Raw genomic sequence first — 12975 nt, forward strand, 5'->3', positions numbered from 1 at the left:
CGGTGATCCACAGCAATCTGTCTAACTTTGCCTTGACCTCTGAAAGAAGAGATTTGTGTTGCTGCATCATCTCAGGTTCTCTTCCTCCTTGTACACTGAAGGGAGACTTGTTTCTTCTTTGGGTAGTCTGCTTCAGGATGAGGGAATGTGCATAGGATAAAACAGTGGGTTTCTTGATGGAAATCTGTCCTGGCAAAATGAGCTGGTATTGCTCTATAGTTTAGGCACAGGAACCAATGTTGGTGCCAGGTAGAGTGGCATTAGAAATGGCATAGAAATCAGCTACTCCATGTGCTTGCACTTCTTCATCTTACTGGCAGTGCTGTTAATAACTTGTGAAGAAAAGTGCTGTACAGACAATACTGTTTTTCTATTGAAATTTTTAATAAATGTACGTTTATTTGTCATGAAGGCGTCTGGCATCTGAATGCCACTAAACATCTCTGGGCTGTTGTGGAGTCTTGCTCTGCTGTGGTTCACCTTGCCCCGTGCCTGTGCTCGGCTGCAGGCTTGCAGGGTGGTAGAACAGGCTGCGCGCCTGCTGCTCGTGTGCTGGAGCTTGTGGTCCGCTGAATTAGCTAAGCTTCTTTAGCAGTTTCTCTCTAACAACATTACAGATTATCAAGACATGAAAAGCACACTTCTCTTGTTTTAAGTACAGATATTTCACAAATGCCTAAGCTGAAAAAGTCCAAAGTCTTAAATAGATAATGGTTATTAGAGTTTCTGTACGACTGGTATCTTTATTTTAGGTAAGTGTGTGCCTTTCACATGGTAAAAGGTTTGGGAAAAGAGGCTGAAGCTACAGATAAAAGCACAGAGCCCTTGACTCTATACTTTAAAATATTTGTTAACTCACTTTGACAGCTAATCAGTTCTAAAGATAAGTATTTACATTGTGGCAACTTACTCTAGTATAAAATATTTTGGACAGTAAAACCACTTCTGTTTATTCTGGACTTTCACATCAAGGCAGTGTTTGAGAGAAAGCATAATGAAAACACTTAAATGCAGCCTTTAAAATGTATTCTCTGATGCTAGCTGACTGTGTTGTAGGAAAGTGTGTGCCTATTAAACACATCCAGACTGCAGCATGCCTCCCCATTCCTGGTGGCTTCAGTACTTACCTGCTTTAAGTGAAAATTCTCTGTAAGTATAGAAAGTTACATTTCTGTTATTTCACTTCCATCTTGCCTTAGCATATTATGAAGGATTGTCACAATAAAATAATGGGATTACAACTTTGCAATGAGCCCTCAACATATGAGTTAGTGAACAACTGATTTGCTTTTGCTTTGTCTTTAGGAGATTCAGTTTTAGAGGTGTGTGGAGGCTGTTACCACTTACCTTAGAATATTCAAACTAGATACCAGGTAAGTACTGTATTTTTTGATTTCTTGTAGTGAAAAAAAAAAAAAAATCCACTCATTTAAATGCAAAATAATGCTGAGGAAACAAAGTTCAAAGTTTCTTATAGAAATCTCTAATACCTCACGAAGCCAAGCTTAAAACACCTCATATTTTTCCTGATAATACATTCTTGTTGTCCTGGTTTCAGCTGGGATAGAGTTGATTGTCTTCCTAGTAGCTGGTACAGTGCTATGTTTTGAGTTCAGCATGAGAAGAATGTTGATAACACTGATGTTTTCAGTTGTTGCTAAGTAATGTTTAGTCTAAAGTCAAGGATTTTGCAGCTTCTGATGCCCAGCCAGCAAGAAGGCTGGAGGGGCACAAGAAGGTGGCACAGGACACAGCCAGGGCAGCTGACCCAAAGTGGCCAACGGGGTATTCCATACCATGGGACGTCACATCTGGTATATAAACTGGGGGAAGTGGTGATGGGGAGGATCGCCGCTCGGGGACTAACTGGGTGTCGATCGGTGGGCGGTGAGCATTTGCACTGTGCATCATTTGTACATTCCAATCCTTTTATTATTACTGTTATCATTTTACTAGTGTTATCATATCATTATTAGTTTCTTCTTTCCTGTTCTATTAAACCGTTCTTATCTCAACCCATGAGTTTTACTTCTTTTCCCGATTTTCTCCGCCATCCCACTTGGAGGGGGGGAGCGGGCAGTGAGTGAGTGGCTGTGTGGTGCTTAGTTGCTGGCTGGGGTTAAACCACGACACTTGTATATATTTCGCTCCTCTCCCCTTTAAAAATGATTTTTGTCACCCTAGAAAAATACCAGATTGTGAGAACAACTCTAAATTAATCTGGGACAGATGGACAGGATGCAGAGGCCGGTGGTACTATTCTGTTTTTGTGATAAATCAGTATTTACTAAGGTGTTTTCTGGCTTGGTGTTTTTATTTAGACTTACTAGTAAACACTGGTTGAGATAGAATAATCTAGTTTAAGATTAACACCTGTAGTTAACTTTCTGCACTGGAAATCTTTGAAAAGCTAGTAGTCTTAAATTTAACTGACATGAAGTTTTACCATGTAGTCAGTAACCAGAAATGCTTTGTGGAATACAAATCTTTCCTAAAATACTCTAGTGCTTCCTAAAGTTGTACAATAAAGCATCAACTAGACATAATTTTTGTAAGAGCTGGCAAAACATCGTTTCCAAGCTAGGCTCTTTAGTCATCTGCTAATATGCTCTTAAAACTGTCATTGCAGAGGGCTTGACAATGTTACAGATAGTTTGTATTAAAGACAGTTGCCGGGTTGGTACCTCGGAGGTGTTGGGCTGTGCTAGGAGAGCAGCCTACCTCTTTTCCTGTCCAGCACTTCCAGCACACCTTTGAGCTTGTCTTTCTCATTCCTCTTGTTTCCTATTTGTCCCTTTTGGGGATTTCTCTATTCTCTGTGTTACTGGCGACATATGGAAAGACTGGGAAGCTGTTTTGTTCTTCTGATTTCAACCAAACTCGTTGCAATTTGGATAGAGAGTATCAATTAAGGTTAATGACCTTCCATTATCCTTGGTCTAGTGGGTAGGTATCATTTACCATGTCAGGAGGTGGTGGATTTTGCCTGTTACAGTGGGATTTCACTTTTTGGAACAACTGTTGACAGTCAGATTCCCTACATCGAAGATAGACACTTCACTAAAGTTGTTGTGAACAGCATGTATTTAAAGGTCTGTGCACTGGCAGATGCGTTCAGGATGTGATTTTTTTTTAAAACTTTTTTTTTCTTTTTTGGTAACTTAAAGTTAGGACTATGCAGATATTAAGAAAATTAAAATTCTGGTGAATATTGTACCCCAATGTTCTGCTGCAGTAGTGTTTTTAAAGTTAACATCGTTTGGTTTCCTTTGCCCCTTCTGATTTTTATCAGTGGAGCTGAACAGCCACAACTCCTTTCAAAAGCAGTCTTTTCTACAGTGAGGAAATCCAAGTGAGCAGCTGTGCCTTTGTGACTTACATGGGAAAATGTACAGAATTAATTGGAACTGTGAAAAGTGATATTTTAGGCAACTTGGTACTTTACAGTTTCCAGAGGTTTGTTCATGAATAAATACTTAATGCTTCAGCCTTGAAGTGAAATGAAAAGTACTGCTGTTAGCCTGCTTCCGGATGCTAATGACACTGAAATATTTTTGATACTGTCTATCGAATTAGCTGTCCATCCCTTTACTGGTGCAAGGCGGTTCTTTCTAGCAGGGATCTGACTCCTGCGATTCTGTGTTGTTACAAGCATCTGCTCCTTGTGCAAGCAGTGTCAGTAACCTCCACCCTCCATCCTGCCCCACAGCTAAGCACGTTTTCTTGGAAGAGTTGATCCCCCCTCGCTGCCCCTTTCCAGTTAAATTCTTTGCAGCATCTTGTAGTGGGGTCAGATGAAATTTTAGTCCTCCCTCACCGCTTCTGGCCACCTGATCTGTTGTCACCCTTTTTGGTGCTGGCATTCATTGGGATGCTCTGTGAGTATTTAATTCCCTAAACTGGCAGAGAACTATTCATTTTTCTTGGCTGTAATAATAGTTTGCCATTTTAATGAGTTAAATACAATTTAGGAAAGGGTCAACAGACCTGGCAGAAACTTGAGGTCCCACCAGTTCCATGAAACTTGATAGGATTCTTTTGGGAAGCTAAAAAGAAAATCAGTCTTTCTAAGGTTCAGTTTACTGTTGGTATATTTAAAATGTTAAGGCTGGCTTCCATATAACCTTTCAGATTTAATCTAAGTCTTTTGAGCAAGGTGGTACCAATTATACTTACCTGATCATGCTGAAAAGAGTTGTGTTTTCTGGTAAAGCTGACTAATGCAGGATGTTCTGGTACACAGATGGTTAAAAACTGTGCTGTTTAATCCAGGGGATTACCTTTCTTCAGAGCCTTCTGACAGAAACCTCTTCAGGGCATCCTGCTTGGTTAGAATATGTAGCAGATGGCTTGTTGCTGCTGAATACAACACTTTAAAAATACAGAGCAGCTTTCACTATGGCGAATTAGAGCCACTTGTAAAAACAGTGGGATAGATAATATCCTGGTTTATGAAGTACTCTGAACTTAAATAACTTGCACCTTTATTGTCTGTTTCATATTTGAAAAGCCAAAGGTTGCGTTCCTAGTAATAATACTCTTCTGTTCTCTTAAATAACAAGCTTCCCAGATGAATTCCCATTACCACATTGTCCTCCACTCTTCTGCCAAGGCCAGCGTGTCCATTTCATACCCGTTTTGCAAAACAGACACCCCATTACACCAAACTCCAGATACCCTGAACTGTTCAGATTGAAGTGATTAAAGATTGTAGCAGTGTGGAATTTTACTCCTATGCCTGTCATTATTCTTGACAGGCAGCCTGCAGACTGATAGACCTCGCCTGGATCAAATTAAATTCATTTTTATTAAACAAATTGGCCCTAATTTAACAGTGGAGATTTTATTAAGCAGAACGTAGCATATACCTGTGATCTGCAGCATCTGTGCACCAAGGGCACGTTGGATTGATATTAGAGGAAGCATGTTACGCCTAAATAGAGCTACAGACTTTAAACAACACATGTTCATAATGCCCTCAAAGCTCCAGTTTAAAGCAATACCTTTGGAAGAGCTAAATTAACATGTACAATCTCAACTAGGATGCTTTTTTTTTTTCCCCGCCCCAACTTCAGATTAATCCCACAGGTCCCTGGCAAAAAGCAATAGCGATAGACACACTCCCCTTAGCTGGATGCTGCTAATGAGTGACTGACGTGATAGAGCTGCAGGAGGGTTTCCTGGGAGGGCTGCGGGGAAGCGGTGGTGGTCGTGGTCGGAGAGCAGGAGAAGCTGCACAGGGGAGCCAGGGCAGCGGTTGGAGCAGGCCTGTGTGATAAGCTAGATTACCAGATAGACGTCAGGATCATCAGTCTTTGACCTCAGTGCTGGGACCGCTTGGGTGGAGGGGGCTGGGAGGCTGCAGCCAGGTTGACCCATAGCTGCGGATGGGAAGAGGCTGTCCCAGAGGGTTGTGCCTGGTGTATTCCTGCATGTGGGATTTCTTGCCTGAAATGTTTTGGGTTTTTTTTCCTGTCACTGAATCAGATTGTGCCCAAATAAATGAGTTGTTTGTATTGTGTCTTGCAGCACTCAATAATTTTCCTCTCACACAGAAAGCTTTTGGTAGCTGAACAGTATCATTTAAAAAAAAAAAAAATTTCTCTCCCTACCCACATACTCACCTTCCAGATTTGGGATGTATTTTGAATTCTTAGCCAAAGCATTAGAATTTAGACCTATTATTACTATTAATAATAATTTATAGCTTACTTATTAGGTAGCTTAATTAAACTTACCAGAGCTGCTAAAGACTTCTTGAAGGAAATTAGATGAGAGTTTGCTAGTTTAGCCAGTGTATTCCAATCGAAGAAACTGGACATAGTGCCCAGTGTTAAACTAATCTAAAGTTGCAGAGGCCAAATGCGGAAGAGTAGTTAACAATAGGCTCCGAGATGAACAAGAAAGTTGTAATGCCTCTATCCGCATCCTTGCCATCTAGTCACACTTGTACAGGCATGACGATACCCATGTGTTGGTACAAACAGAACTGTGTTTTTTGTGAAGCGTATCAACAGTATGAGGTCATATCAAGAACCAGGCAGTGCAAGATGCGATGTCTGAGAGTATTTTTTTCAGGTAGCCTTTTAAAAGCTGAAGTTACTAACTTTGTTATATAAGGCAAAGGGTTAAATTAGAAAAGTCTGGTGCTTTAAATATCTTTTTCAGACTACATAATCTGGTGTAGGCTAACTGTAATGACATAATCCAAAAATAGCCAATAGTCTTCTCCTCAATGCTCATCCTTGCTGCAGTTCTGCAGCTAAAGAATGGCAAATGCTAATCTCCTCAGGATGTTAGAGGACATAACCGTATCTGTCCGTGACATGGCACAGGAGAGACCTCTAGGGTCTTTCACGTTTGAATTTGGAGCAGGAGGTTAATCCACATTCAAGTACCATGATTTTAACTAGAATACATGTTAAATGTTTGAACCACGACTTTAAATTACGAGAGGGGAGATGTCCTCCTCTCTAAGCAGGCAGGCATTCCCTCTTTTGTAGTAGGATGCACAGGCCTAGTCAAACTGGATTTTGTCTAAAGGATTCTGCTTGACCTGGTGTCAGTGATGAGATGGGAGGCTGGGGTTTTGGGAGGTATGTGGAGGTTTGGTTTGTTGGGTTTTTTTGTTTGTTTGTTTGTTTGTTTTTTAATGTAACAGAATGTCTGCAATTGAAAATGCAAATGAAATCACTTACCCCTATGCAAGTGTGGTGCAAAAAGGCAGCCTTAATGTAATAGCAACCTCTCTGTTGTCAAGTTGTTTTTATAGGTAGTATCACTAATAAATAAGACTAAGAAAGAAGATGAAGTAGCTTTAGGAATGCGTTACGTAGTACACAGCTATGCCTCAGCTGTTAATTTTGGTTTTTTGGAAAGAAGAGTTGAGTATATACAGTAGTGATTCTAGGGTACCTGGTGTTTTGCTGAAAATGTAATACTTGTTTTTCACTGATAATTCACTGAGTTTTGTAACTTTTTAACTTCCACATATGTTAAGAGCCTTTTCTTTTCAAAGCACATTTAATCCTTATAAAAGATTAATTTTCACACACAAACTCTGGTTTTAAGGATGATTTGATTAATGAGGTCTGTGTTCTTCTTTGTTTAAGTGTTTCTTAATCTCTTTTTGTCAGGGGCCAGTTTTCTCTTCAGGTTAGTTCAAGATGGCAGACCAGAGGCAACGTTCGCTCTCTACCTCTGGAGAATCGTTATACCACGTGCTGGGGTTGGACAAGAACGCCACTTCAGATGACATCAAAAAGTCATACAGGTAAAGGTTCACGTTTTACACCTGTTGCCCAATAGCACAAATAGCTTTAAGTGTTCAGCAGATGGCCTATTTATGTATAGGCTTGAGTTGATTTAAATAAATCTTTTTCAAGAAAAACTAGTAAGAAAACCAGTGAAAACATGGTTGCTTCTTGCAAAAATTGGTGTGAAAACATGCCTAGGCTTCAATTCTCAGATGTGCAGTATCATTCTGAAAGGTCTTTATCTAAAGTTGATGTATTGGGTTTGTGTGGCAAGGTTTTGGTAGTGGGGGCGTTACAGGGGTGGCTTCTGTAAGAAGCTGCTGGAAGCTTCCCGTGTCCGACAGAGCCAATACCAGCCGGCTCTAAGATGGACCCACCGCTGGCCAAGGCCGAGCCAATCAGCGATAGTGGTAACGCCTCTGTGATAACATTAAGAAGGAAAATAAAGTTGCGGGACAGACAGAATCGGCAACCGGAGAGAGGAGTGAGAACATGTAAGAGAAACAACCCTGCAGGCACCAAGGTCAGTGAAGAAGGAGGGGGAGGAGATGCTCCAGATGCTGGAGCAGAGATTCCCCTGCAGCCCATGGGGAAGACCATGGTGAGGCAGGCTGTCCCCCTGCAGTCCATGGAGGTCCACGGTGGAGCAGATCTCCACCTGCAGCCTGTAGAGGACCCCACGCCGGAGCAGGTGGGTGCCCGAAGGAGGCTGTGACCCCGTGGGAAGCCCGCGCTGGAGCAGGCTCCTGGCAGGACCTGCGGATCTGTGGAGAGAGGAGCCCACGGAGCAGGTTTTCTGGCAGGACTTGTGACCCCATGGGGAACCGATGCTGGAGCAGTGTGCTCCTGAAGGACTCCATGCTGTGGAAGGGACCCATGCTGGAGCAGTTCATGAAGAACTGCAGCCCATGGGAAGGACCCACGTTGGAGAAGTTCGTGGAGGACTGTCTCCCGTGGGAGGGACCCCATGCTGGAGCAGGGGAAGAGCGTGATGAGTCCTGCCCCTGAGGAGGATGAAGCGGCAGAAATAACGTGTGATGAACTGACCGTAAACCCCATTCCCCGTTGCCCTGCGCTGCTGGGGGAATAAGTGGAGAATCCAGGAGTGAAGTTGTGCCTGGGAAGAAGGGAGGGGTAGAGGGAAGGTGTTCTGAGATTTGGTTTTATTTCTCATTACCCTACTCTGGTTGATTGGTAATAAATTGAGTTCATTTTCCCCAAGTTGAGTTTGTTTTGCCTGTGATGGTAATTGGTGAGCGATCTCTCCTGTCCTTATCTCAACCCACAAGCCCTTTGTTATATTTTCTCTCCCCTGTCCAGCTGAGGAGGGGGGAGTGATAGAACGGCTTTGGTGGGCACCTGGCATTCAGCCAGGGTCAACCCGCCACAGTTGAACAGAGTTTTAAGACAGTGTGATCAGATTTAAATTCTTCATGTCACGTAGCCTTGTGTCTGGCTTACAGGGATCACAGATGTGCAGTACTGCCCTTTTGTCCATAGTTTCCAATTCTGGCACAGTGGGGTATAGATTGAAGATGCAAATAAGGATGAAGACTGAGTATCAACAATGACTTTTTTCTAAAAATCCATTCAAAATTTCTTATTCCTTGTGGAGTTACTATTTTAAAAGAGGATTTTTTTTCTTTATTTCTTTTGTTAAAGAGTCAGACGCATGAAGTGACTTCATATTGACCAAATAAAAACAAAAAAAATGTCCTGTAACATCTTCCCTTTCCACATTCCCCCAAAATCTGCTTAAAAGCTATTGCTGCTTCACCTTAAGCATGAGCTGCAGTCTTGCAGACTATTTGACAAGTGGCAATGTACTTAACATTACACTAGGGGTCAGTAGTAATCTTTACATGGGGATACTCTTTTTTGAAGTTGTTTTCTTTTAGTCTTTAAAACTTTACCAGAACTTTTTCCCTTTCAAAGTTACATCTTAATACTGATGGCAACTATATGGTGAAGTCGATGAATAAACTGGGTCCACAGATTCTCAAAAATAAGCTGTATCTTCCTAAAACCTTTAAGTGGAAGTTTGAATCTGTAATCTTCAAGCCTTAGCAACTGGAAAATAATTTTACCTTCTTGGGGAAAAAACTGCAACAGTTTTTCCTTTGGAGGAATGACCCAACTAGATCCTAGGGTGAAATGTTGCTGCTTCGTACTTACCTGAACCTTTATCTAATCTTGTTTCCTCTGCTGCACCTTTACAAAAGGAGGACTGACCACCTCTTGTTTTCATTCCATTTGAACATTCTTTGCTGGCCCGTGGGCTATGGGGTTTGTGTACATGTAGGAAATGGGAAATGAAAAATATTTATTTATTGCAGCCTAATAGTAGCTAAGCCCTTCCCTCTAATTATAAAAACTGTAATTTTCAGTCCTTACTGAGGCTACAGCATTAGTGGCAGCTGTGGACGTTATTTACTCGAGCAGCATCATTCACAGTTTGAGTGTTTCAAGTGCTCACTCAATTCATTGTTTGAATGTTGTGATATATTTACATGCGCTTCCACATGTGTGCTTGCATAAATCTTTATTTTATGTTTGTCTAAACATTTCCCCACTGCAAAGTTGACACGTGTAAACATCTGCAGGCTTCTAGTGTATTTCTCAAATATGGGACTTTGTGGTAATTTTCTGTGGGAGGACAAGTACCTTTTTTGGTGTGGCATACAATTCTGTATCATTTTTCTACTTGGGAGCACATTTTTTCTGTTTATAAGGAGGTGTTCACCAGTTATTTCTACTGATTTCTATAAATAGCCTGGGCCATGTCAGAACTAGCAAATTTATCAATGTTTAATCTGATTTTTTTTGTGCTATGCTCAAAGACCTCTGGGGACTGTAAACTGCTGTCATTTAGTTGTAAGAGATGTAGCATGATTAGGGGAGGTACGTTGTGATTTCCTGGTATCTCGAAACTCTGAAGTGTTTTCTATTCTAGCAGGCCATGAACTGAAAAGTACTTTGTTCCTGCACAGGAATTGGTGAATTAACCACAAGTGATTGTCTGTTCTATTTTTGTGTTTAGATGCTGCGGATTAGCTGTGGTAGCTTGCTTTTATTTAGTGTTCGGTACGACATCTTAGGCTTGTGCTGTGTCTTTTTTCTGTTAGCTTGGCCGTTGCTTTAGCAGGAGCAAAACTTACTGGTGGAAATTGCTGGAGCCGAGGGGTAAAAAAAGGCTACTACTTTTCTTCAATGTCTCTCTTTTTTTTTCATTGGATTTCTGAGGGCCAAATCTAACAGTCTGAAGTCAGTCCTGTGAATTAAGTTAGACACTGCTGTAGCCTTTTGTTATCATCTAAGGAAGAATCATCAGTGAAGTTGAATCACAGATGAAGGAAACCAACTGGGACTTGAAAGTCTCTCTTGAGTGACAGGCTATGGAATGGAAAAAAAAAACAAACCAAAAACCAGGAACCCAAATCGCAGTTTTTAATCTATAACAATCTCTTTTCTCTTTCTGCAGGAAACTGGCATTGAAATACCATCCTGATAAAAACCCTGATAATCCAGAGGCAGCAGAAAAATTTAAAGAGATCAATAATGCACATGCAATATTGACCGATGCCACAAAGCGAAACATTTATGATAAGTATGGTTCTCTGGGTCTGTATGTAGCAGAGCAGTTTGGTGAAGAAAATGTGAACACATACTTCGTGCTATCCAGCTGGTGGGCAAAGGTAAATAAAAGTACAAAGAGAAGTTATCCTGGATTGGCATTTAAAACTCTTGAAGAGCTTCATTTGATAATTGTGTTTGTTTCTACTTTTGGAAATTGCTGAATTTCTGACACCTGGTAATTAACCTCTTACTGGTGTTGCCATCTCTAGTTCAGAAGTATTTTTCTGTTACCTTTCAGTGATTCAGGCCTAATAAGCAACACTTATATTACTAAGAGAAGCTTGGACCCTTCTAGTGGATTTAAAAGTGAGGAGGATCTGGGGGGTATTCTTTCTGGTAGTATCTGCTAAATGATTTTGCAGAACAAGTCCTGACAGTGAACTTGAGCTAACACAGGAGATCCTCTTTAGAAGTATGCTTACAAAATTACTCAGAGGCTTCCCTGAACAAATATCACTTCTTCAGCTCTTCTCTGATGTGAGAGACTGCAGGTTATTTGTTCACTTGCCTATCCTTGTTTCTCGTGCAGCAGAAAGAGCATCACCAGTATACCAAAATTACACTGCAAGCTCATGTTTCCTCACAAATGCATGCAAAAAGCTGTTCGAAAGTATTGCATGCATGCAGTAGATGTAACAATTATTGTATAGATGCCTTCTAGAAGTCTTCTCTCGGTACCAAGGAATTACTGTATTTTACTGGACTTGAACTATTTTTAAGCAGAATATGCTTCTGTCTTTTTAAGTAACACATTTTAAAATCGCCACATTTACTCAAAAGTGCAGAAACCCTATATGTTGCACATTTACACATTTCTCATACTGTAATTGTCCAGGCTTTTGCATTTCGGGGTTCATGTGATTGCAGTCTGCTTGCACAGAAAGTAGTAAGTAAAAGACAGTGTGGCTATGAAACTGAAGTATGAAATCATAACTGTACCAGCTTACTTATTTAGTGACATGATGTTCACAGTGCTTTATGGGTGATTAAAACCTTTTCCTAGTCTCGGCATTTCATTTCATGGGTTCATTTTTCTACCCTTTGCCAGCATTATCTCCACCTCTTGATTCCCCTGCAGTAAGAGAATAGTTTTATCAGTGTGCTTGTTTGCTATTTTTCAAATTATTTTTTCAAACAATTGTGCAGTGACCTATATGAAAATTTTAATTTTGCCCATTGTCACTGTGATAAGCACCTGGCAGGCTTGACTAGCTTTGAGTTGCCTTGCTCACGTATTGGTAGCATCTAACCTCAGCACCCCAAACTTCGGTATGGTGAGCTTTGCAGCCATGCCTACAGCCCTGAGTAGGTCAAAGTCCCTGTTGTAGGTACATCGTGACCTGTGCATCAACTAGCTAGCGTAAATCTTTTCCAGGGTTATTTATGCATGCTACAATCTGTCCTAAACTATTGTACCTCTGGATTTTAATACAGATACACTTCTTACCTCTGGAAGAAGATACAGGTCTAGCAGAATAGTCCACTTTAAACCTAAATTGTAGGAATTCTTCAAGTAAACCAGGTTGGCAGTATTCACCTGAGTATAAAATGTTGGGAGCTGCAGCCAGTTTTGCACATATTTTTAAATATATCTTGGTGGTGAAGTATAAAACTAGCTAGTAAGTTCTGTGTCTACATTGCTGTATTTTTGGTCTCTGGTTTCTGTATCTGAGTCTCACAAACTCGGTGATCACGGCGTGGTAGGCACAGGTTATGAATATTTCTTTGTCTTCTGTCCTCTGCAGGCCTTGTTTGTGTTCTGTGGGCTCATCACAGGCTGCTATTGCTGTTGCTGTCTGTGCTGCTGCTGTAATTGTTGCTGTGGAAAGTGTAAACCTAAACCTCCTGAGGGTGAAGAGCAGGAATACTACGTCTCTCCAGAGGACTTGGAGGCACAGTTGCAGTCAGATGAAAGGGGTAGGTAAAAACCCTGTGAGATTTCTGGAATAACCGTCAGTCTCTGACAGAGTGCTTGGTGTGCTGGTTGAGGAGCAGCCCTTGCTTTGTAGAGATCAACACAGGTCTTGGATTGTAGATGGTGGTGAGGGAATACTTGTGACACAAGAGTTACGTGGGTGACGCC

At 41.2% G+C, this 12975-nt stretch overlaps 1 protein-coding gene across 6 annotated transcripts in view; it reads left to right on the forward strand.

Moving 5' to 3' along the window:
• DNAJC5 (DnaJ heat shock protein family (Hsp40) member C5) overlaps positions 1-12975 on the forward strand; it is a 37685-nt gene that overhangs the window by 16895 nt on the left and 7815 nt on the right. For 5 of the 6 annotated variants that reach the window (XM_030010661.1, XM_030010664.1, XM_030010663.1 and 2 more), the window contains 4 exons: positions 1306-1373; positions 7137-7273; positions 10738-10951; positions 12638-12809. In XM_030010661.1, the coding sequence (XP_029866521.1) occupies positions 7167-7273; positions 10738-10951; positions 12638-12809 (493 nt within the window). In that variant the 5' untranslated portion in view covers positions 1306-1373; positions 7137-7166. The remainder of the gene's footprint in view (positions 1-1305; positions 1374-7136; positions 7274-10737; positions 10952-12637; positions 12810-12975) is intronic. The other variant, XM_030010666.1, reaches the window with a different exon arrangement.

The sequence above is a fragment of the Aquila chrysaetos genome, chromosome 3 (genome assembly GCF_900496995.4).
Source record: "Aquila chrysaetos chrysaetos chromosome 3, bAquChr1.4, whole genome shotgun sequence".
In the NCBI taxonomy this organism is placed as follows: Eukaryota; Metazoa; Chordata; class Aves; order Accipitriformes; family Accipitridae; genus Aquila; species Aquila chrysaetos.